The following is a 25,858-nucleotide window of genomic DNA, read 5'->3' on the forward strand; positions in this document are numbered from 1 at the left end:
CCTTTGAACTAGAACTTTCCTTTAAAAATTGAATGTTTTGTGTTGTACAAAATAGTTTAACTTAATATCTCGAAGTTTTCTAATTAGTAAACTATGGAACTACTCTTCCTTTTATTGAAGCCAGTGGAGGAACTTACTGACTTCAGTGGTGCAGAATTGTGTTGAAAGTTGTTTGATTTTTTTAATGTAAAAATCAGTACAGTAATAATTGAAATTCTAAATACAGTCAATGGATGAAATCCTGGCCCCAGTGAAATCAGTGGCAAAACTTCAGGTGATGTCAGTGGAGTCAGAATTTTAACCAAAATCTTTACAAAAGAAATATAGTTAGAATATAAATTTACTTTGGCAGTTAACAGAAATAGGATTCTGTATCCATGATAATAAAAAACACAGGTCAAGAATACTTGAACCTATTCATAGGAAATAAAATTAAAAAATATTTAAAAATAGTAACTTTACAGATCTAGAAATAGATTTTATAGAAATATTCTTTAACAGTGTATACAGTGCATGCAGGTATTATCTTTTATTATTTTATTACTTTTGCTGAAAATGTTGTAGGGCCTGATCTTGAAAGATTCTGAGAAATCTCAACTTTCATTGAAATAAATGTGAGTTGAGGGCTCTCAAAACCTTTAGAGGGTACTCAGCACTTGTGAGTTTGGGTTTATACTATGCAACTTGCATATATATTTCATTCAAGGAGAATATTTGGAGGAGAGGAATAAGAGACGTAAGATACAGGACTCCGGAGTTAATGAACCAGTTGCAGGAACATCAACTTCTAAAGTGCGGAGCAGCTATCATCCAAAAAGAGATCGTGAAAATTTCAGAAGTGCTCTTGTTAACATCATTATGTGAGTTCTCTTATGTATGTATAAATGTACGTTTCCCTTTTCAAAGGTGAAACGAAACATTTAAAAAACTAATATAACAAAAAAAAGGTTAAGATTGCAAGACAACAACAGATTATGTATATGAATGCAAAAAATTACACTAATTTAAGAAATAAAAACTATTAGGTAAGATGCTTTTCTGTATACTTCTACTGATTCCTCTAAAACTGGGTGGATATAGGAATAATTTGTAGAATTGCTCAGACTGGGACTCAGCCATATTCTTTTGGGAAATGAAAGGGCAGGTATTAGAATTTGGATTACGAGTAGATTTGGTAGCTAGTTTTATCAGGCAACCCAAATCTTTGCTTATGCACTCCTATTTGAAACACTACTTGAAGTGTGATAAAATTACATCCTAATAAAATTACATCCTTTTTATTGCTCAGTTATGTGATACTTTTTAAACATAATTATCAGCTGAGCTCCAGTTTAGTTTCATAACTTGGATAGAAAACTGTGATTGTGGACATAAGTATTATTAAACTGCATTTAGAGTATTCCCTGTTGATTAATTGAAGACACATTTGTTATTTTATAATATAGCAAGCAGTGATATCCAGCAGCATCTGGAAAATGTCTGTATATCAGCAGTTAGTGAATCTGGAAGATTTTAAAATTTGTTTAGTCATATGTATCCTCTAATGAGAAATGATTTTCCAAAAAGAGATAATTACTAAAATATTTTAGTGGATGAATATGTCATTATAATTAAAATTGATCTTTAAAAATATTTTTAAAGTTATTTTAAAATCTTAGTAAGATACCTTAAAGCTGGTGTTACTCCAAAATATTTTATTTCTGGGTGAATATGTCAACCTTTACAATGCCCTGAAGAATGTTTATTTAAAAACATGATTTTATGTTTTATTTCTTAAATATTTAGCAGTTTGAAGAGAGTTTCTTTGGGTCATTGACCATTTTTTAGTTGGCTGCACAGATGCAGAAGTGCCCACAGCATGACTGACAATATTTTGTTACCATAAATGTACCATTATTATATGGTAAATTGTGGAATAAAACTCTCCTGATAACCCATGCCCCAAAATGAAAAGAACTGTTTTGAGAAATCCTGTTACTTAACATAATCTGGAAATTTTGTAAACTAAATATATTAGGAATAGTAGTTTTTCTAACTGGATATATTTTTCATTATATGTGCCTGCTGCTAAAATGAGTATAAGATGAGGGACTTTTTCATAGCTGCATACTGGTATGAAAATGTTGATAAATTCAGTAGAACAGAAAGCCAGAATCCCATGGTTTAGCATAAATCAAACAAACATTTTGAATTTATTAACTGTGTAAATATAACAAATATTCGACTAGTATAGTGCAATTGTAATAACAAAGTTGTGGCAAAGTTGGATAATGAGGGAATATCTCCTTTTGAGAAGTTTTCTTGTTTTCTTTAATATTGTCAAAGTAATTGCAATGGATTAATTTAAATGACTGGTTAGAATATATTTAACAGTCCCATAATTATAAGACAGATTTTTCACTAACCATGGGTCTGAGCCTGCAAACTTTATCCACATGAATAGTCCTTGCTAATGTGACTAGTTCCTTGAAGTGAAAGAAATTACTAAATAAAGATACCTTAATTTAATTAATAATTAATTGATATCCTAGAAGTATTTTCTGCTTAAATCTTATAATTAATTTGTTTTCAAAATATGATAAATAGGCAAAAATGCTCTGTATGCACATTAAAGGCAGAATTGGGCACTAAACCTGTGAAACTTTAAAGAAAATATATTTAGTAAATTATTCCATTGTCTGGAAAAATATTTGGGTCCACATGGAATTCTTGATTATGCTTATGATCTGGATGGTGGCAGTCATCATTATTTTGGCCATTGCTGAGATATAGGATGGTATCGTCTAGGTATGCCATTGCAGTTTATCTGAAGAACATAATGCATAGTACGGAGACAAGGTGGGTGAGGTAATATCTTTTATTGGACCAAACTCTGTTGGTGAGAGAGACAAGCTTTTGAACTTATGCAGCTCTATCTCTCTCACCAACAGAAGTGGGTCCAATAAAAGATATTACCTCTAATATCCTGAGATCATTGTGATTGCAACAATACTGCATAATGTCATTTTTGTTTTGTTAGGCAGCAAGACTTTACTCAGGAACAGCCTATTTCAGTAGATGAAACTCAGCCTCCAAGAATGGGTTCTCCTACGCCCATAGAGAAAGACATTTTGGTAATTAAAGACAGTGTTGTTTGCAGTATTATTATAAATGATTACTTTTTATTTTACTGAAATAGTGATGACATATTCTGAATTCTTATGGCAGTAGCACTTTAGTTTCCTTGTTATGGTGGTTTTATTTTGACATACAGTAGAGAGGTTTTATTGTTGAGAATTTAGAATAACTAATTTTGTTAAGGGTTTGGTAACAAATCTACATTTAAGTCAATTTTAGTTTGCTATTTTGTTTTGTTTTTAAGTGTCCATATTCTTTTTGGCAATGAAAGTATGTATATGATGGAAAATCTGCAGGCAGTAGTATGTTGGCAGAATTGGCCTTCCTTACTGTTTCACTATTGGAAAGTTTAGACATTGCTTTTTAGATACTCTGACTAATATCTGTGAGGGGGATAATGGGCAGTTGCCATGGGCGAAATGGGTCTGAGCCACATATATGTATGTAAGAATGTGCATCTACTCAAACCAAGCAATGTGTTCTCCCATCACAAGTTACTTCTGCTTTTAATAGGAATTGAATTCACAAGGGGACTATGTTTTGGGTTTGTTTCAGTTAGAAAACATTATATATTATTTCTGCTTTTGTAACATATATAGGTGCCTATTTGTGGAGGGATTATGCCACTTTCCTACCCTTAGCCAGAATTAGGCGCTGATTTAGTACTATACTTATTTATGTGAATCAAACCATTAAGTCAGTCTGAGCTAGGTGTTTATAGATCACATAATCACCATACTTCCCAGCTGCTAAAAATCTAGATTTTAAAGATCACAGCAAAGAGTTTTTCTATAAAGGACTTTGCTATCTGGTGATTAATTTAGATGCTAAATTAAATTATTTTAAACTGTTAAATCAGATCTTTGTTCTCTTCTCTCCTTGATGATTGGCATTCTAAACAGAGTCCAATAGTTTTTTTTTTCTGTGATGTTGGTAGATCATATTCTGCAGTAACAGTATCTCCAGCATTCAGACAAAAAGCTAAGCAAAGACCATTATCAAAAAAATACAATTCAAACATAACTCTCTTGTTTTGCATAAAAACACATTTTAAGTCCTAACAACACAAATAATCTTGTGTATACAAAACAATAAAAATCTAAAATTGTACTATCTCCTGTAGAACTTTGACCATTTGAGGGTCCATTGGGCATCATATCATCTTCAGTCTGTTTGGCAACTCCTGTTGACCTCAGTGGGTGTTCTTCCATGGAATAAATACATTGTATGGCCGTTTGAGTGCACTTAGTGTAATGTAAAATATCTGCTGATGTATTTCAGTCAATGGAATCATTACTACAACAACTTTTCATGATGCACTCTAAATTATGTTCTTGAAAGTGTCTCATATGATATATTTATAAATGTTCTTAAGAAGTCCTTATGATGGGTGACTAAACCAGCGATATTACTGTGCACTATGATAAAATTTAGGCATTCTCAATTTATATACTGTAGGTAACTTCATCTCACTAATGAATAAAAATAAGGAACAAATCACTTGACATTTGATTAAGCAACAGACTAAAAATACAGCCTATGAATTTTAAAAATGGGTGCCCAAGTTAGGTTCTGAGAGCCATCTTTAGGTACCTAAATATGTAGCCAGGTTTTCAAAGGTTCTCAGCTTTCTGAAAAGTAGGTCACTTACGTAATTTTAGGTATCTAAATATGAATTTTGGAGCTTAAGTTTGAATATGCATTTTTGAAAATTTGTTTAAAGCTGATTTTCCAGTTTCATTTTTATAAAATATCTCAAATTGCACATTTTATCATTATAATTATTTCTGTCCAGCTGGACTTCTTGGGACATTCTTTCCCATCAATCTGCACTAATCTATAATTTCTCCTACTCTGTCTTTCCCCCGCCTTCTTTTTCCTTTGTATAGACTTTAATCACCCGTCCTCCAGAATAACCCTTCTGAAGGGGCAAAATGCTTCCAAAATAGACTGAAGTTTTGACATTCTCCCTTTAAAGGTCATGCTGAAGGGGTGGGAGTCATGGGCTTTATACCACATGGAGGCAGAAAATTAATAGGAAAACATAGGTGCATCCTTACTGATCTTAGGGGCTTTTACACATTCTAGCCTTCTGATTGTACCATAGGCGGGTTTTTGCAGAGGAGATGGAACATATGGAGGAAAACTACCACACCTGCCTCCTACAAATCAGGTCTATTTTCTACTGGGATTTCTGCTATTTGCCTTTTAACAAGATAGTGGAACAGAGTGTATAGCTCTTTGTCTTTTGTTCCTGCCTTCACTGCTTAGTATCCCTTTCTCTAGCCTCTGGAGCCTCGTACGTTTACCTCACATCCTTCTGCAGCCTGATTAGCTTATCTGTTTCAAAATTTATTAAAAAATTAAATCTTACCCTGCTTCATGCTCTGATGTAGTTTTTGTAATACAAAATGAAACTGACAAGCCGATTGGACTATGAGGGAATTAAGTATTGGTAAAACCTGCATCAATCTGTGGCTTTCCTTTGAAGATTAAAAACTGCATTATCCTTTTTTGCAGCATTCTGAATGGCTTTGAGTTTCACTAGGGCTTCCTCTTCAGTCTGACCCACCAGTCTGTTTTATTTTGTATTGGAAAACTACTTATAATTAGCTGAATCAAAGAGCTACTGTTTAACTTTTTAAATACAAAATGAAACAGACAAGCTAATCAAACCATAAGGATGCCCTAGTAAAACCCAAATAAAAAGAAAAAAAAACCATACACTGGATAGAAAATATCTAAATTTAATCTGTGTTTTTAAGTTATTTAAAAAATCACTAGGAATTTGTTGCATAAGAATGTTTTAAAACAAATTAACTTTTAAATATTCATATTATGATTATATTTTCTTTTCTCATGAGAGCATATTAGGAACTTGATCAGCTAGAGGACCCTAAATTGCATCTGCAACTAGTGATGAAGTTGTCTGATTGATATGTACAACTGTGGGCTTTGTGGGCCCAACAGATGTGTATGCTAAATTGTGTGAGAATAATGCTGGCACCTAGAGTTGAAAATCTTAATCCCAAAAATCAGTTTTAAACCAAATAAGCAAGCAAATTCAAAGTCAAGGTTTATATTCCATCTCTAACTGCTCTTCCTGTGTCTACTCAATTTTCATCATGCTTGTTATATTGACTAAGGGCTGGTCTACATAACAAATTACTGCACAGCAAACCAGGGTATGACTCTAAACCACACCAGCTTGCTGTTCTATAAAGTTCCATGTGGATGCTGCTACAACAGTGGTTCCCAACCTTTTTGGCTCGAGGGCCACAGATATCAGTTTTACAACCCAGAAGGGCCACCAGTCTCCGCCAGCAGCCCTCCACCCCACTGCAGCCAGATGGAAGGAGCCTCCTTGCGGATCTCCCGTCTCCCTTGCTGCAGCAGGGAAACCACACGCCATCCTGTAGCCCTGTGTGTGCTCCACCTGGGTCCCTAGGCAGTGGCTCCTTCTGCAGTCAGGGGGATGTGCTCCCCTCTCTCTGGCTCCAGCAGGGACCCCAGTAGGGACCCAAGCAGGTCTTTGCTGAGTTCCCCTGGGGAAACGTGCTCCCATCCCCCTGGCTGCAGCAAGGAGCCTGCACTGGTCTTCTAGCCCTGTGGAAACGTGCTCCACCTGGGTCCTTAGGAAGCGGCTCCCTTCTGCAGCCAGCAGGAAGGGAGCCACGGGCCACTTTGAATGCCCTCATGGGCCACTTTTGGCCCCTGGGCCACAGATTGGGAACCACTGTGCTACAACATAGTGAAGGTCTCTGAGTGCAGTTTGATAGGACTTCCACTGTTCTGTGGTAGCGTCCACATGGGCCATTGCTGCCTGGCAAACTAGTCCTCTGTAAACTTGCTAGTGCTCTACAACTTGCTGTGCAGACAAGCCCTTAGATATTATAATGATTTGGCTGGGGTGTATGTGTATCACTGCCTCTTATTGGATGGAATCTAAACTGCTCATCTGTGTATTATGGGTGCCATCCTGCTAACACAAAATGCAGATCCTCCTTTAGTTAACATGGTAGGGGTAAACTGATTTGGTACACTTGAATTCTATTCTCACAATCACTGTCACATCCTGAGTATGTATGGTATGCAACAATAGACACCAGAGGAGTCCTGAGAGAATTTGTTACACTGTACGTAAGTATCATCGTTTAGTATGGATTATGACATGATACTTTTAATGCAATTATACTATCTTTATGACTTTTAGAAATAATTTTGATGCACATAGAAAATGCATTAAGAAACAATATAAAACCTAAAATTAGTCTTACTGAATTATATATATATTGTTTATAATGTAAACCAATCCTTAGGACTCCTGAAATGTACTCATGCTTCCATCAAAAGCAGTACTAGAAATGACCATTTTTATCTTTATGTTATAATGCCAAACTCAGCCAACTTATTTAATGTCTTTATTGTACAGAAATACTACTATTACATCCACCATGGAATTGATACAGAACATGTTGCTCCAATGGAAGATTCTTGGCTAGAGCATGTCTTGGATTTAGTCCCACAGCATCTGAAAGTACTCAGTAAAAGTATATATTTGCTGTCTGATGAAATGAGAGAAGACTATCTTCTTAGTGTAAAAAAAGCCATAGGTAAATTGATGATAATATCTGTTCTTTCTAGTTGTATCCATATTCTGAGTTACTGAAATACAGAAGTGTTCACTGTTGAATACCATCATTAAATAAGAAGTTTGTAGGTGAAAGAGATATTGGATACATGTTTTTAATAGAAAAGTTCCACAGGATTTCATGTTTTTTCCTTAAGGGGGAAATATGGCCCCATTCACCACTTTTGCTCTTTCATAAAAAAATTGCTTTTATTTTGTAAATCTCACTTAAAGAAAATTATTTTGAATTACATACCCTGTACAATTACATCATCATTCACTTCACTAGGATTGTCCAACCATTTGGATCCACTAGTTTAATGTTGATTTTCCTTTGCTAAGCTTATTTATGTTTTGGTTTTTTTTATACCCTTCTTTTAGTTGACTTTGTTTTAAGAGACCCCAGGGAAAAAGATGAAGACAAGAAGCAAGCTTTTCTTCCACCTTATCGTGCAGAGTAAGAAAACACATTCTTTCAAGAACACTGACTAGACAGCAGTAGGCTAGAATACTGTATTATGGAAAACTTATTAGACAAAAGCAATTGATCCAAATTGAAGCATGTTAAATAGCACTAAAAAGAAATATTTTGTTATTTGTTGCATAAATTTATGCAGTTGCATTATAACATTATTAAAGTTCTGCAAAATATGTGTTTACTCTGACAAACTTTTGAGAACAAATTTCCCGTTGCAGCATTTAATATTTATCAATGATAATAAGGTTGGATGTAGTCCCACATCAACTGAACATAAGGCCACATCATCAGCTGATGTAAATTGACATTGCTCCATTGATTTCAGTGCACACTCTGCATGTATTTCAGTATAGCTATGTCAATTTACATTGGCTAAGGATGCATCTCAATAAGTTCTGGTTCAAGAATACAATATGTAGCAACACTAATCAAATACTTTCTTTCCTGTCCAAACAATTCAACAATATGTGCACTTCTTAAATCTTCAGTCATATTACAAAGCACTCATTGGGAAACATACAAATAAAATATTTCGCAATTATGACTTGGCATACAGAAATTATCAGATAAGCCTCTTCCATCATAGCTAAAGGAGAACATCAGCTGGCAAGCAGGCAACAGAAAGATGGACAGTATCTTTGTATAGAATAATGGACTGTATGCATTCCTTTCACATCTGTCTTAAAAAATGCAGGATCTGCTAACTGTCATTGTAGCATTGAAATGAATGTCAGATAAGCAGAAATTTGATCTGCTTGGTGAAGAGCAGCATAAAGGATCCAGTTCTAGAATATGTTTTCAGCCCTTCTGGAGCATGAAAGTGAAGTGGTTGCAGTCTGTCTTACATGTGAAGATTTAGGCATAAACTGGTTAGCCAGTTTGCCTTTAGATGAAAGGAACCCCACAGGCACCCTGGCTACATTGTGACCTCCATTTTTAGAGTTAATTTTTTTGTTTTTTAACTAACCCATCGATTGGACTGCAGTTTAACTTTTTATGTTAACTTGTCAAATGCTCTCTCTCTCTTTTATTTGTCCATCATATTCCTTGTGAAAAAGTCAAATCCTAACTAAAGCTGTAAAGGATTTGAAAAAGATACATAGAAAAATTGAGTCTATACCAAAAATTAAGTTGCACCCAAATCAGTGGGGAAAAAACTGACAAAATTAGCCCTATGCCAAACAGCCAAACTTACCATAGCAACAGAGCTATGCTGCTTCAGGTAAATCCTTGTTTTCCAGGACATCAGATGCATGCAGAGTTTTCATCTGTAGATAGAGATGTAGTTTTCATTAGTACATCTTGCATATTGCATGAGAGTTTATATATTGTAATACAAATGAATGTAAAGGCAATGCACGTATAGTTATTTTAAAACCAAAGCTAACTAATTATAATTTCTACCTTTTTATCCTTGGCATATGAAATACATATGGACTCTGCTTTGTGTTTGTTATATCCTTCACTTGTTCTTCCACCACTTCGTAACTGCAGCCCCATAAATGGCTTTGGCACCAGTAGCACAATATGGGCTTGATGCAGAGCTCACTGAAGATCATGAAAATTCTTTCCATAGACTGGGCTTTGGTTTAGGCTGTAAACTGTGGGGAGAATTACCAGAAAATAATTTAATAAAAAGATCTTCTTGTAATTTACATTTCTGGCCAATGGATTAAGATACTTGAAATGTAACCACAGATGTACATGTCTAGTCTCTCAAAGTTTTGTGTTATTTGTTTTCTTAGTCATCTTCCATCCTGAAGAGAGTGATAATATATGAGAGAAAGGCCCAGTATAGTTTTCTACTCTAATGGTTAGGCATAGGGGTTATCCTATGAGTCCTGACTGCAGACTTACCATGTTGTCTGTCAACTGTTGCTCCACAGAGGCGCTGTAGTGTATATAAAAGGGAGAACATTATGGTAGAATATAAGTATCTTATGCTGCAGTTGCACACTTACTTTTGCAGCCCCACAAGTGGAAAATTCTCAATTTCAAACTAGTGCCATTTGGCAAAACAATTCTCTTCCACTAACAATACAGCTTCGGTTCCATTATTAGGATCTGATGGAGTATTGGAAAATGAAGAATCAAGAGTCCAAAAGGCATGCCTCTTGCCCCTCAATCTTTCTGGCATTGGACACTTATACAAGATGCCTAGCCCCCCTCAGGGAAGGATACTGTCCCTCAAGATACTCAGTTTACAGTCTTTCACCCCAATGGCTTGAAGAACAGAGTGCAAGCATTGCTTTGGCAGCCAGACTCTCTGGATCTAGTATGTCCCTTGGATCCACAAGTATGTATAGGTCAGATTCAGCCCCCCAACACTTTTGGGGAGAATAAGCAGCAGAAACCTCATTTCTGAAGGATAGCTTGTTGCAAAGCATAGTGTAAGAGTGTTGTTCGATTCTTCCTACTCTTCTGCCAGAGCAGTACCTTCAGGCATCTCTCTTAGGCATCATGCATGACTTTTAGTATCTGGACTCACTCCAGAAACAAAAGATAAGGTGAAGGACCTCCCCTTTGAATGAGGTGGCTTATTTAACACAAAGACAGATGAGGTATTTGAAACATGGAGGATGCTAGTTCTACAGCCAGATATTTGTAAGTATATCAACAGCCCAGAAGGTGATCTGGAGTACTTGTGTTCAGGTATCACGTGCAGTAATATCCATCCTTGTTTCCTCCATGCAAAAACATTCTCCTCAGCAACATCAGCAGCAAAAGAGAAAAACTTTTAAGCCTGATGTAAAAGACAAATAAGTTCCAGCGTTGACTTCTGTGCCAGGCCTTGGGCCTCAAGTTTGGTATAAGGCCTAAGAGCCCAAAAACAATTCTGCACCATTCTTTTCCCACCCCATTTGGTGACTACTTGTGTCATTTCTACAACAAATGGAGTGCTATAAACATGGCAGGTGGATTTAGAAATAATATACAGCAGATATCCTATCCAGTTCAATTCCCTTTCTCCTCTTTAGCACCCCCATCCCATCCCTATTCAGGGACCTTCACATAAGTCTACTAAGATCAGAGGTTCTGTCTATTTTGGAAGCAGTGCCAATGGAATTCAGAGGAAAAGGAATCTATTCAAGATAATTCCTAATCCTGAGAAAGGATGGAGGTTTTGGACCTATATTAGAACTGAGAAAACATTCTTTCGTCAGAAAGTTCCACCTATATATGCTGACCCTAGAATTTATAACAACTTCCCTTTCAACACAGGATTGGTTTGCTGCTTTATTTATAAACGATGCATATTGCCATATGTAAATCAGACCCACACACACCAAATGTCTTTGTTTTCTAGAAGAGAAGATGATTTCCCATTCAGGGTCCTTCAGTTTGGTCTTTCTGCTGCCTCCAGAAGTTTTACAAAATGCTTTCCTGCTGTGGTAGCACATTTACAGAGACAATAGATCCATGAATACCCATATTTAGATGACTATTCAAAGCACTTCCAGAAGAAAATCTGTCCAGAATCATGTACCCTAAAGTTATCTAGTTGAGAAATTGGGACTTAGGATAAACTGGGAGCAGTTGCTCTTGTTACTCACTCAAAAGATCCCCTTCACAGGGATAATTCTGGACTGTCAAGTAGGGAGAGCACTTCTTCCAGAAGAGGTTTCTAAAGTTTCAGTTAGCTGTAGCTTTTACTGCACCTACTCCCATGTCAGAGAGTCATATTCTTTCTTAAATTAATGTGCCTCACAGCCTCTGCTGTGTAGGTAACACCTTACACCCAGCTCAAAATGAGATCTCTAACACTGTTTGGCAAATAATTACAAAATGAATTTCGCCAGCATGTCTCTAACAAAGACTATACTAAAGAATTTTCAACTGTCTCTTTCATGGGGGACTCAGTCACAGTATTCTTAAGGGGAGTGGCTTTCAACCCTTCAGCTCCATCTGCAACCTCAAAAACATCCAGTGTGGGTTGAGGAGCACACTTCAACAAATAGCTAGTTCATGGGCATTGGAAGTCCCAGGAAAAGCAAATACACAGCTGAGCTGAAAGCAGTACATTGGATTCCCAAATCTTTTCTGCTTCATCTTCATTACAAGGTGGTTCAGGTCACCAAGGACAACATAAGAATGGCCATACTAGGTCAGACCAATGGTCAATCTAGCCTGGTATCCTGTCTTCTGACAGTGGCCAGTGCCAGATGCTTCAGAGGGACTGAATATAACAATGATCCATCCCCTGTCCATTCTCAGCTTCTGGCAGTCAGAGGTTTAGGGACACCCAAGGCATGGAGTTGTGTCCCTGGCCATCTTAGCTAATTGCCATTGATGGGCCTATTCTCCTTGAATATATCTTTTTAAATTAATTTATACTTTTGGCCTTCATATCACCCAGCAATGAGTTTCATAGTCTGACTGAGTGTTGTGTGAAGAAATACTTCCTTATGTTTGATTTAAGCCTGCTGCCTATTAATTTCATTGGTGACCTCTCGTGTGTTATGAGAAGGGGTACATAACACTTCCTTATTCACTTTCTCCACACCATCCATGATAGACCTCTATCATATTCCCCCTCAGTCATCACTTCTCCAAGCTGAATAGCCCCAGTCTTTTTAAATCTTTCCTCATATAGAATCTGTACTCCTAATCTATACCCCTAATCATTTTTGTTGCCCTTCTCTGCACTTTTTCCAATTCTAATCTATCTTTTTTGAGATGGGGCGACTAGATCTGCAAGTAATATTCAAGGTGTTAGTGAACCATGGATTTATATAGTGACATTATGATATTTTCTGTCTTATTATCTATCCCTTTCCTAATGATTCCTACATTCTGTTAGGTTTTTTGAATGCCACTGCACACTGAGCTGATGTTTTCAAAGAACTATCCACAATGACTCCAAGATCTCTTTCTTGAGTAGTAACAGCTAATTTAGACCCCATCACTTTGTATGTATAGTTGGGATTATGTTTTCTAGTGTTCATTACTTTGCACTTATCAACATTGAATTTCATCTGCCATTTTGTTGCCCAGTCCCCCAGTTTTGTGAGATCCCTTTGTAATGCTTTGCAGTCAGCTTTGGACTTAACTATCTGTACATTTTTCCACCTCACCATCTAGCCCTTTTTCCAGATCATTTATGAATATGTTGAACAGCACAGGTCCAGGTACATATCCTTGGGGGACCCTTACTTTTCTCCAAAATGAAAACTGATAATTTATTCCTACCCTTTGTTTCCTATCTTTTAACCAGTTACTGTTTATCAGAAGACCTTCCTCTTATCCTATGACTGCTTACTTTGCTTAAGAGCCCTTGGTGTGGGACCTTGTCATGATATGACAGCAGTATGTTATGTAAAAAAAACAGGGAGGAGCTTAGTTCGTGGTGCTGTGGGAAGCAGTGGCTCTGTAGGAATGGTGCATTGAACACAAGATCTACGCTGTAACTCTACACCTAGCTGATTTGTGGCCCAAGTGAGCAGGGATGTGACAGAAGTCCATGGATGGTCATTAAAAACATAAGTGATACCCAAGAACTTTGACTCATAGGGTCATTCAGATGTAGACAGCTTTTCAACCAAGAAAAACATGAAATGTCTCAGATGTTGCATGAGAGCAGGGAAAGATAGCCAATCCATCTAAAAAACATTCCTGATAAAAAGGGGCAAGGTCTTCTTTATCCCTTCTCTCCATTTCCCCCATCCAGAGGATAATAAGGAAGATAAAACAAGACAAGTAATTCTGGTTGCCCCAGAATAGTTGAGGCAACAGAGGTTCCCAGACCTTCAGCTCTCCAAAGGAATTTACCAGTCTTTCCACTCACTACACATCTGTTGACTCTACAAAATGGAATGGATTACTTCCCACTTTTCCTACTAGTGCTGGCTAACTTGGGCTACAGGGCTGTGGCAGAATTAGAAAAATCTTGCTCACTAGAAGTACAACATGCCTTAATTAACTCCTAGGAAAGAATCAAACTATAAATTGTATAATCTCAAGTGAAAGAGATTTTTTCTCTGGGCAAATAGTTAACAATATAACCCCAGTCACAGCTCTAGTTCAGGCTATATTGGAATATGTGCTACCGCTGAAATTTTCAGGTCTCTTTATATCGATTAAAGTTCGTTTAGCAGCCATATCAACATATCACTCATAGAAAACAAATCTTTTTCACACATGGGACAGTAAAGAGATTTATGAAAGGGTTGATCAACTTTTACCAACCAGTCAAGGACCCTTCACCAGAAGTGGATCTTATGAAGCCTTCCTTCGAGCCACTGAGAGAATGCTCTTTATTTCACCTTTCAATTAAAACAGCTTTCATCATAGCCATAACATGAACTAGAAAGTGAGTGAACTGCAACCCTTCATGGCTGACCTGTGATTTACTGTATTCCAAAAAGATAAAGTTGTGCTATGTCACCAACAGGTTCCCACTTACATTGGTAACCCAATTTCATATTAATCAGTCAATTAACCTGCTGGTATTTTTTTCAAGACCACGTGCACATGCAAGTGAAAAATAAATTACATAAGTTAGATGCAGTAAGGGCTTTAGCTTTATTATTTAAATAGTTCAGAAAGTCTCCTAATTGATTCATATGTTATGCTAATAATATAAAAGGTCAAATGATCACTTCTTAGGTATTATCAAAATGGGTTAGACTATGCCTATAAAAGGCCTACACATTAGCATCCATCCATATCCTCAAGGGGATTAGGTCTCATTCCACCATAGCTATGGTGACCTCAGTGGCATGCCTTAGGCATGTTCCATGTACAGAAATTTGTAGGGCTGAAATGTGGAGCTCCATAGATACATTTACAAATCACTGCTCTTTGGATCTAACATCCAGATCAGATGCTCATTTTGGCAGAGCAGTAGTTCAATCCCTCTTTGATTAATACTCCATGTCCAACCTTTCTTCAAGATCAGTACTGCTTGTTAAAATATCCAATGAATGAGAATAATCAGAGGCCACCTGAAGAAGAAATGAAGGTTATTTATCTGTAAATGGAGTTCTTTGAGAGGTACTCTCCATAATCTCAAACCCAGTCCACCTTCCCTTGTTTTCTGGAGTCCTAATTCTAAATTCAGATTTGTGGAGATTGTTGGAAGAAACTGATATGGCTGGAACACCATGTCCCCTTCTGTACCCTTGCCTTCACAACATTCAGGAACAGTGAAGGGAGAGGCAGGAAGAGGGCATGAAAGTGCTCCAACAGGCACTGCTCTCAAAAAATTCCACCGTCAGAGCCGCACCATCAGCATATCCCATGAATATGAACATGCAGAGTCCATTTCAAAGAACTCTGGTTACAGCAAAAAATGTTTGCTATAATTTTAGTTTTTTAAAAAGTCATGGAACAAAATATTTAACTATTAAATCTATTTTCAATTAGAAATGTTAAATAACTATGATTAGCAGTTTTTAAAGTATGTAAAGTTAGCAAGATACCAAAAAAAGTGCCAAATATGTAAAAATGCATGAAAATTGTATTCAGTATCAGACATACTGAGGTGAAAAAGGCAATGACTTTTTATGAAAACACCCTACAATTCATGGGTTTTGTGACAGAAATCATGGTTGTGACTGACATATAGCCTTACCCATTACAATTTCAAGATCATTTAGAAAAGTTATTGGATAATTACCTGTATAAACTGCATGCTTGTAATCTAATTAGTTTGATTAGTTCTAAGAATTCATAAGGGGCCATGAATAAGTTACATACCTCTTCTTAAGTTTTAACAGAAAGTTCTATCTCAATATTTAATTTTATATACTTGCCAATATCTTAGGACAAACTTTAAATTTCTGAAGAGTAAAAGAAGAAATTAGTTTTATCTCCCAAATTGTGAATCTGAGTGGCATGCAAAACAATTATAACTATTAAGGAAAATATACATATCTCTTGGATTCTTGGCTTGACTAATTGGAGACTTTATTTTACTGTTTTGTTTAGAATGGAAGTCGTGCCAAAACCTTGGAACAAGTCTTTCTTGTCAGCCTGCAGTTACATAAAGGAAAATTTGTATGCAATGAACCCTACAATGTTGGCTGTTCTAGACTTATGGGAAACTTCTTTTAAGTAAGTGTGGACCCTATAGATTTCAAGCTCTTCCAACAGAAAATGTGAAAAATCTACTTATTGATTCATTTTAGGATTTAAGGCCACTATGGGACTGTTCCTAGTGATAGTTGGCTATACATAGCTGGCCACACTCCTGATACAGTGCATGGGTTGGGACTGAAAGTGAGGGAGATAGAGATTATATACCCATTCCTGGGAAGACCATTGCCTCCTTTAATTTTGAAGTTACACTGATTTACATATTTTCTGTTGGGGCAATGGACCTGTTTTGATTTACTTCTGCTAAATCTGAAAGTTGGTCGATGTAGAATGTTCTAGAACCAATCAGACATTTCAAACATGGTTTTGTTACTTTTCTGCTTCCATCAGGAGACCAGAAGAACTGCCAGTGAGTCTATAGTAAAAGGGAAATACTCAGAATAAGACAAATGTTTAATAGTTTAAAAAAAAAAATTTTTTTTTTGTTTACTCAAAAATGGAGCATGAAAAAGGCTTATTCCAGGATGAAAAAATGTGTCTGTGATCTTCTCAGCTATCTAGCCGCACAAATTTATAACATCTGACTGATGGTTGCCTTGACATCCTTTTATGCAGGACTCTCAGAATATTTTGCTACCAATGGTTCAGAATGCTATCTTTCTCAACAGTGATAACTTCTAGGCTACGAAAGGAGGGATTCATGTATTCCTACTCTTGTGGGATATAGTCAGTCAAGTCTAACAGCTGGATCACCACATGAGCTATTGAGAGAATTATGCAAATAAAGCAGTCCCACAGATTTACATTGAATGTACAGAAATGTTTTCTGTCATATCAGTGTCCGATGTTTCTATGAGTCACATTGTTCATGGGTTCCTTAAAAATCCCTGCCTTAGTTCACATGCTATATCTTGCTGATTAAGTTAGTTGGGAACTGTGATATGTGAGGACAAATTACCTATTTATAGCAGAACCTCAATTTTAAGAACTTCAGAACATCTGAAAATCAGAACATTTAACATCTGAAAATATTCTCATTGTGTAGAAGGTGTGAAAGCAAAGAAGAATATTCTTACTTGATTAATATAGTTGATTCTGATAAGGTAATTCCTTATTCTGACAGCAAGAGTCCTGAAATAACTTTGTTGTCAGAGGAAATTATCTTTAAAAGTTTTGAAAGTTGTAGTTGAGCAGGATATTATTTCTGTTTCTGAAGCTTCATAACCTTCAAAGAACAGTGACATTAATTTGAAATTTCATCTGAATCAACTTCCAAGTGAAAATTTTTAGGTGTGAAATCCAATTAATTTTAAACCGTATATTTTATAGCGAAGCAAAAAACAATGGAAAATAAACTTTTAGAAGGGTTTCTTTGTCAGATTTAGGTTTGTCCTTTAAATCTATAGATGTGGCTAATGGGGACTGTCACAGCTTCTGTGACAGAGACTTCTTCAGCTACATAGAGAGCAGAGCTGCCTAGCCTGTTTTGGTGGTTTCCTACTCACAAACACACACAGTCTGTTTCTTTTTTTTACCATGTGTACCTTTAATCCTCCATTTTCAAACATTGTAGGACATAGTACAGGTATATAGCAGGAGAAGCCTCTCATACATCTTTTCTCCTCCACCCAGCTCAGGCGCTGAGCTCTCCCTATTATGTAACTTCCTGGTTACTAAACCAATTGCCTCATTAGCCCAACAATTGCCTCCAAGTGCCTGTAATCCCTTCCAGTAACAGGTTGGTTGATTTCAGTTTAGTCTGCAGCCTTCTCTGCACTGCAGCAACCTCAGTAACCAGGGTGCTACAACTAGTGCTTTCACAGTGACATATTAATTGTGTCCAACCTATATTGTCTTCCAAGAAGAGAAAATTATCTGACAGTTAATCATATTCTGTAATAATCAGAAATGCAAGCTGTTCTAGTAAGATTTTATTTTAGTAAAATACAATGCATTTTTGAAGATATTGAAACTGATTAATCTAATTTGATAGACAATGTTGTTGAATTGTAGGAACTAATCAAGGGCCAATAAAAATTTTTCTGTCACGTATTCTTCACTTAACTACTAAATTTCATACTCTGGCAAATAACATTTAAATCTTTAAAAGAATTTAAAAGAATTAAAATTTAAAAGAATTTAAAATCTTTATCTTGGGCTTCTGAAATTGATGTTGTTCTACTTTGATAATTTTCTGTCTAGATAACTGTTGGGGCTAGATGTGCCCTTGTCACATGATCTTGGAAGCTTCTAGTAAGCAAAATAATTTGGAGCTGTTCAACCCCTCCTTCCTTCATCATGCTGAAACACGGCTGGAGGAAAACAGAGCTGGCACCATACCTCGCCACCTTCCTTATTGTCAAGTGGGAGTATGTGTTGGAGGACCTGTTGGCATTATTCCTCTTTTCTCCAAATGGAAGAGGAAGAGTTTTGGTGTAGAGAAGCTGGTGCAGAGTTGGGTTCTCAAATATGCATGGTTTAGTAGTACCTTTCAGCATCAGTCTTCCTGTTCTTCTTTGGCCTGGGACTTTGACACTACTTTTGCCATACATATAGCTGTGTTCATTGAGTGGGTATTTAGAGTGGAGAGGTCTCTTGATGTTGACAGTTCCAATCTGAGTCAAATAGGACTTAAGAGCTTCCTCTATCAGAAGGTGTTTGAGGCAGCCCTCCCAGTTCTTTTGGATACTGTTAAAGAAGGGGAGATAGAGTACACCTGTATGAGTTCTGGCTTTCTCATAGGCATCTTTGATATGGACGTGCCCAGTTTTTTTTCCTTCTTTGGTCATCACCAGCAAGGACCTCTCCTCCGTTAAATCACTCCAGGCTTTGACAGTGGGTGTCCTCTTGAGAGACATTAAGCCTCAGTGACGGGGAACTCTGGTCCTGGTTAGAAATTCCCATTGACTTCAGTGTGAGAGGAATCAGTCCCCAACTGGGTTTTGGAGATACTTTTTCAGGGTGATAAGCTAATTTCTTCAATAGCTTTAGCCTAGTAATGGAACTTGATTAAGCTTCCATATACACAACAAAATGGAACCATATGAAACTGTGTCAATTACGACTAGACTTTGAAAGCATTTTTTTGCACCCAAAACTCTTCCGTAAGTCTGTTGGAATTTTGACTGTACAGTGAATGCAGCTTCAGGTCCCAAAGTGCTTGTTCTTACCATGTAAATCCTTAAATGGAGATTATCTGGTATGCATATTAAATCTCCAGTTTTTTTATATGCTATCTTCTGTTCTCATACCAAATACATTTTCTGTAGAAAAATTATCTTAATATTTGTTGTAATATGATTGGAGATTAAGCCTTCAAGTTTTGCCCTACGAATTGAAAAGCCTAACTATGGCTTGGCTCCTCAGTGAGGATGCTATGTTGATTTCCTCCCCTAGTGACAGTTATCAGAGAACCTATTGGGAGCAAGCAGTTTTATCACTCAGCCCCCTCCCCTCTGAGGCATTCCCTCAAATCCCAGTCATCCTGCTTTGTGTTGAAGATGGCAGCAAGCCCCTCATACTGAATCAAATAATCTTTTCAGCCTCTGGATTAATTGAAGACACTGTTGGCAAGCCTGTTTTACTGTTGCTTAAAATAAAAATGTTGGGAAGGTGCCCTGTATGTGGGGTTTCCTTCTAGTCGCCCATCTCATGGTTAGTGTACCTACAATATCCATTTAAGCAGTAGCTCTGTGGTTCCCTCCACCCAGCTGCTTGCCACTAGGAGTGGACTCAAACCAGGTAGCCTCATCTTGCTTTGGAGCTCCTTTGCTATGCCTATTTTTGTACAGGACATCCAGATCATCAGTAGAGGGCAAGGAGAGGAGTTGGGGTACTCCTTTCAGGTCCACCTCAGTGACCTTCTGTTCTTCGGGTGAAAAGAAGAGCCCTTTATTCCTAGGGCTATTACCTCAGTCAATAGGGTATACACAATCTCTCTGCTCAAGAGTCATGGAACCTCTGTCTCCAAAAAGCAGCTTCCTAAACTAAATCACCCTCAATGGGTTCTTCTTATCCCCATTTCTTCTGCTGTAGCTCTAGGGAGCTCTTTGCAATCATGGTATTGAAGGTAATTACCACATGCCCCTAAAACCAGACCCCCTTGAAGAGAGGAAGTGAGATTTGAGCCCCATATCTTGCTTATCACCCCTGTGTCTCAGTTTGTCCTTGCTCTACTTCTGCAGATGCCCCAGGTATGTTGTCTCCCCTGCCTCTCAATTTATCTTCCCTCTCCTTTTACAGATGCCCCAGGTATGTTTTCTCCAACAATTAGACTGGTATTTTCTGTCATATTATTCAGTCCCTTACGACCTCTTCCATGCAGCAGGAGGAAGCAGAATTACCCTTTTTGTCCTAAATTGTGGGAGGTCTTCATACATGGTTCTCTTGGTCCAGCCCTCTGTTTTGAAAATGGATGGGCTTTTGCAGGTCTGTCCATCCGTTCACCAAGCACCTCTGTGTGGGCCTGACCACGCTGGTTGATGTGGCATTAGGATGAGGGATGCTTCAGTCAGTCAGTGTGCACTAGGATTGTTTCCAAGTAGGGAATGGTTAGTATCTTGCTCAGCAGGGCACTTGCATGTATTTTCTCCCTTCTTTGCTCAACCCTCTTCCTTGTTCACCTTATTATTTCTGCTCAGTCAGTTAAGTGGCCCTGCTCTTTCTGACTGACACCAGAAGAAGGAATCAACCCTGCCTGCACAGTGGCTTGCCAACCAGAAGGCAATTGCAGTAGCAGGTTACACATTTGTTTTTACATCTGCTAACTACAGACAAGTACCCAGTTTATTTGGGTTAAAAGACCTTACAAATGTTTAAAGGAATTTTGCTAGCTGATTCAAATTACTAAATTTTCTAAAATTTTATTTCTGTTTTATATTCTGCTTTTATATATTTGTGAAGCTTCTTGAGTGGAATTTTACTAGAAGGGCACCACTTAAAGCACATAGAAGGTATTTTTCTGACTATAAATAGAATTGGGGACCTGCACGTGGGCCCTAATTCTGCAAACAGTTATTCATATGCTTAACTTTACTCATGTGAGTAGTCCCTTATCTTCAACTTAAAATTACATTTAAAGTTATTTGAAACCCAGGCCATCTTGTTGCACATATGAAGCATGTGCAAAACTTGTAGGCAATATTGTAATATTTTTTTTGAATTTATATTTTGTTTTCCTAGAATAATAGTAGCAAATATCTTACAGCAACTTGCTATTTTAATTAAAACAATGGATGTGACATAATTTTTAAATTCAAACTAAAGAAATAGGTTATAATTTTTAATTATATAATTTGGTAATTTTCCTTTTACAAACAATAACTCAAGGAAACAAATACAAAGTGAACAGTGTATATACCTAAAACATTCATTTTATGATTCTTACAGAAATTTACGCTTAGTTGATAAAGAACCATTTCACAGTCGTCAGGAAGCAATGGAACTCTCATTCTTTCAGAATATTGCCCTGAAGCACATGGAATCTGCCAAAGATATTCTGCTTAAAAAGTATGATCAAATATATCTTTATGTTCAAGTTGCACAGAGAGAAATCTTTAACATCTGCTCTTTATATCTTTGGAAGTTTTTTTTTGTTGATTTGCTCTTTTGTTTTTTGGGGGGACGGAGAAAGAATGATGATACATTTTAATTGTACATATAAAAGAAAGAGATGACAATATAATTGTTGTTCTGTTTTAATTTCCAGTTGTGTAAACCATGGATAATGATGTTGACTCTCCTTTGCAAAATGCTTTGAGATATATAATGAAAAGAGCTGTATAAGTGTTAAGTATGTCATACTGATTTATGCAGTAATGTTTATTCTGGATTTTAGACAATGATGAGAAACTGTGCTTTAAGTTTGAAATGGTCTACTTTGCTCACTTATTTTGGTTGTCATTCTGTGAAGACTGTACACTTTTAACACACTGGATCCACTTAAAATGCCTATGTTTTTGGTTTGTTGTCATAAAAACGTTGTTTTGAAGATTGTATGAGATAATACCAATTCACATTAGCCACATATTATTCCGGTACTACAAATCTAACTCATAGATCTCCAGAAGCAACCTTGCTTATACTGTCTGAGTATAGATGAAAAACTATAGTTCCATAGCCTTTAGTTTCATCTCTAGAACCCCTCCTGTATAAGGCCCTAATCTTGTAATGTAGCAGTCTGTGCTGTCCCACAGAAGGATCAGGGCCAAAACAAGTATAATTTATTGTTTAGGAATTTTAACTTAATGAAGACCTATTTTTTAGTGTTTTGTTTGCTTTGATTTGCAATTTAAGTTTTACTGAGCAATTTGGCAATATTATTCTTGCAAGACACTTCAGTGGGCCCAGTTCTGTCTTTGTTCTATGCTTGTAGCTTCCTTTTAAGTCAAGAGTTTTGAATACTGAAGAACTGCAAGATTAGGAAAGGAAAAGATATACCTACTATCACTGCCTAGTAAATAAATTGTGACAAATTAAAATAAAAATCTGTAGTCTGCATTTAAAAGTTTCTATTCAGTAAAGCTCCTATTGAGCTCAAAGGGAGTTTTCCCATTGACTTTTTTGGCAGCAGAATCAGACCCTAACCATGTTACTCTTGATTAGATTCAAATAAAAATATAGGAGGCCTATAACTCAGATTAACATATTGTAGCATTAGTGGCACTATCTCTGAAGATGATGTTGAATTTGTTCTTTCATTATTTACACATTCAGCTCTATAGTTGTTACAGTAAAAAATCATCTAAAGAATATTATATTTACAAAAACCTGAAGACCTACAGACACTTGAGATTATGGCCAGGATTTTAAAAATTAGCAAAAATTTTGGATACCATAATTTTTAGGTGTTCAACTTGAGACACTATAAAGAACCTGGTTTTCAGAGAGGTGGAACTCCGCACTTTCAGGAAATGAATCTCCTTATGGGGTTTCAGTTGTGGCACCCAAAATTACTTTGTCATTTTTTAAAATCTCACTTTGTGGCTATATTGTTTGTGTACTCCAGATTGTTGACCATTCTATAATATGTCTGCTTTTTTGCTTCCTGCAATCATTCATTACTATTTTGATACCATATTAGATTTTACCTGTATAAAGAAACTCTGTCAACTTTCCCCATACTTGAATATTTCATTTTTGTTATTTGAAGTGTTAGATGTTTATTGGCACATTCCACAGCGAGGAGTTTCTTACCTTTGTCTTTACAACGAAAATAGAGTTTATGTCATCAGCTTTAAATGTTATGCTTTACAAAGAGTTCAGTGTTACATATTGGTTTTACTGTGCTAGAGTCACATATATTCCACCCATATTTTGGAGAGGGTTCCTCTACATCTTTGGCAGAACCTCAAGTTACCGACTCTTTTGTGTTTGTGCTTTATGTTTCCCTATTCATAAGGTTCCATATCATGGCCAACAACAGTTGGACAGAATTCCCTTCAGATCTCTGTCCATGTTCTTATTAATACCTACTGAGGTCACTCATGAATGACATAAGGAACTTTATTTCTTCCAGGGACTGAGTGTGTTGCCTCTGCAACACTTCTGTTCCTTTTTGCCTGAGAAATAAAAGACTAGAATGAGATAGCAAACTTAGCTCTGACATTTTATGTTTTAAATTTGACTCTGTAATAGCAGATAGCATTTCAGGTAAATATTCCTGTTTGTTAAAGTCACTCAGACATATGACATCAGTTGAGTTAAACTATAGTTGCCCAGGTATACTGCAGTGTCTTATGACTTTATGAAAAAATATATATAATATAAAATTTATTTTAAAACCCGGGTTTGTTCATTCTAATCACTTAAAAAAAAAAACCCTCTTCTGTTCTTTCAAGGTGGTTTCCAGAAGTGCAAAATATCTATTACCAAGGTAATAAAAGAAAGCAGGTGCCCACTAATGCCAGCAGTGCCAAATTAGAATCTTTCTTCGACTGTGCTGCTACTTTAATGACTCGACAGCTGCAAAGCTTAGCCTTGGTTTCAATGCAGGACTTCACAGATTTAATTGTACAGCCTCCGGTAAGTAAGGGTTAGATACTAATAAGGCAGCGTTGCTAGTCCATGTACATAAAATGACTTTTTACATGTTTAATTTATTTTTTCTGAAAAGATTTATCAAAAAGAAGTCTTAAAAACTGTGATGGCAAGCTACTCTCTTTTAAGATATCAGAGAAATATACTACAAAGCATCTTTATTTTTGTCAAGTGAAAAGGAAAATATGAATATGTTTTGGGTCTAATCAATCCAAAAATATAATTTGTAGTTGTAGTCAATTAGATTTAAAACTGGAAGACATTGATGTGCATCCAAAACTTGTGAAATGTATTTGTTCCCTGACGGATCCCAGCCTTGCCTTCAAATCTGCATGGACTGCATTTCCAGAGAATGCTTCCATAGAGTGTCAGGGAAGCAGGCTGTGGAGTTGGCCTGATGCTCTTGTTCCTTCACAATTTGTGCCTAATCCAGCTCTCCACTATTCCTGTATTTTGTCTGCTCATTCATTAAGTGAAATTCTTTATCAGGGATTAATACAGTATTAAAGATCCCATGTTTGGGTTCCTTGGAAGCCCCACCACAGGACAAAATACAGTAATCTAGTGCTCTGTGGTGCAAATTTTACCACCATAATGCCTCTCACGTTAGTTTTTGTGGATCAGATTTTGCTTTCATTATTCCAGTGTATATCTGCAGTAGCTTTATTCAATTAAATGGATTAATATTGTGCAACTGAGAGCAGAATCTGACCTTGCATGTGGTGTTATGTGCATGAGTGCTAATAATGTAAAGCTGCTACAACCTTGACTTGTGCAACCAACTTTATAGAGGTCTGTTTTGGGGTAATACATATAGTATACACCCCTTCCACACATTGAAAAAAAACATGTTGAATGTAGTCTTAATGAAGGTCAATTTTATGTAAATTTTATCAGAGGCTTACTTGCTGTTTGCACATGCAATCTTTATCATGATTATCTTATGTAAAGCATATCATTTGCAATTAGCGCCCTTAAGGATTTCAGTGCTTAAGCTGTAATAGTTTTGAAATAATGTTTCTATGTTTTTTCCTATATGAGCTGAGGTAACTAATATATTTTATTCTGTTTTGTTAGAAGTCTGTTCGAGCCTATGAGCATTCAGGTTTCATAATGAGACTGATCCTTGACAATGACTGTATTAGGTTTGAACCTGAGTTTAATGATTATGAAGTTATATTTCTGAATATTTATAATGTTATGATTAAAGCTATCAATCTTGTGCCAAGAGTGGAGACCAAATTGTATTCTAAATGGGTAAGAAATTACTATTTTATAACTTTATTTTTGTTTTCTCTCTATGTTGTTACTAGATTTAGATCATAGGTAATTTGATTAATAATTCTCCTTTTATATCTTTCACAGTAGTATAATAATGTTTTTTTAGCACATTGTGGGACACTTGAAACAATTCTAACCTTATTAATCTAAGATATTTAAACTATTCTCTTTAAAAAAATCCAATTTTTTGTAAATATATTATACAGCAGAAAACAGGTAATGCATTTGTATATCTTAAAACATTTCTGACCTTAGTGTTACGAAAACTGCCTTAATTT

The 25,858-nt window shown here is 36.4% G+C and overlaps 1 protein-coding gene across 1 annotated transcript in view; it reads left to right on the top strand.

Annotated features, from left to right (window-relative positions):
* DNAH7 (dynein axonemal heavy chain 7) overlaps nucleotides 1-25,858 on the top strand; it is a 261,259-nt gene that overhangs the window by 19,200 nt on the left and 216,201 nt on the right. Inside the window, exons 4-11 of the mRNA XM_067548990.1 lie at nucleotides 707-860; nucleotides 3,020-3,113; nucleotides 7,550-7,730; nucleotides 8,129-8,204; nucleotides 16,155-16,280; nucleotides 21,651-21,770; nucleotides 24,101-24,284; nucleotides 25,377-25,556. Coding sequence (XP_067405091.1) covers nucleotides 707-860; nucleotides 3,020-3,113; nucleotides 7,550-7,730; nucleotides 8,129-8,204; nucleotides 16,155-16,280; nucleotides 21,651-21,770; nucleotides 24,101-24,284; nucleotides 25,377-25,556 — 1,115 coding nt within the window. The remainder of the gene's footprint in view (nucleotides 1-706; nucleotides 861-3,019; nucleotides 3,114-7,549; nucleotides 7,731-8,128; nucleotides 8,205-16,154; nucleotides 16,281-21,650; nucleotides 21,771-24,100; nucleotides 24,285-25,376; nucleotides 25,557-25,858) is intronic.

The sequence above is a fragment of the Emydura macquarii genome, unplaced genomic scaffold (genome assembly GCF_026122565.2).
Source record: "Emydura macquarii macquarii isolate MOO-44397 ecotype Brisbane River unplaced genomic scaffold, CSIRO-AGI_Emac_v2 contig_1253, whole genome shotgun sequence".
Taxonomy (NCBI): Eukaryota; Metazoa; Chordata; order Testudines; family Chelidae; genus Emydura; species Emydura macquarii.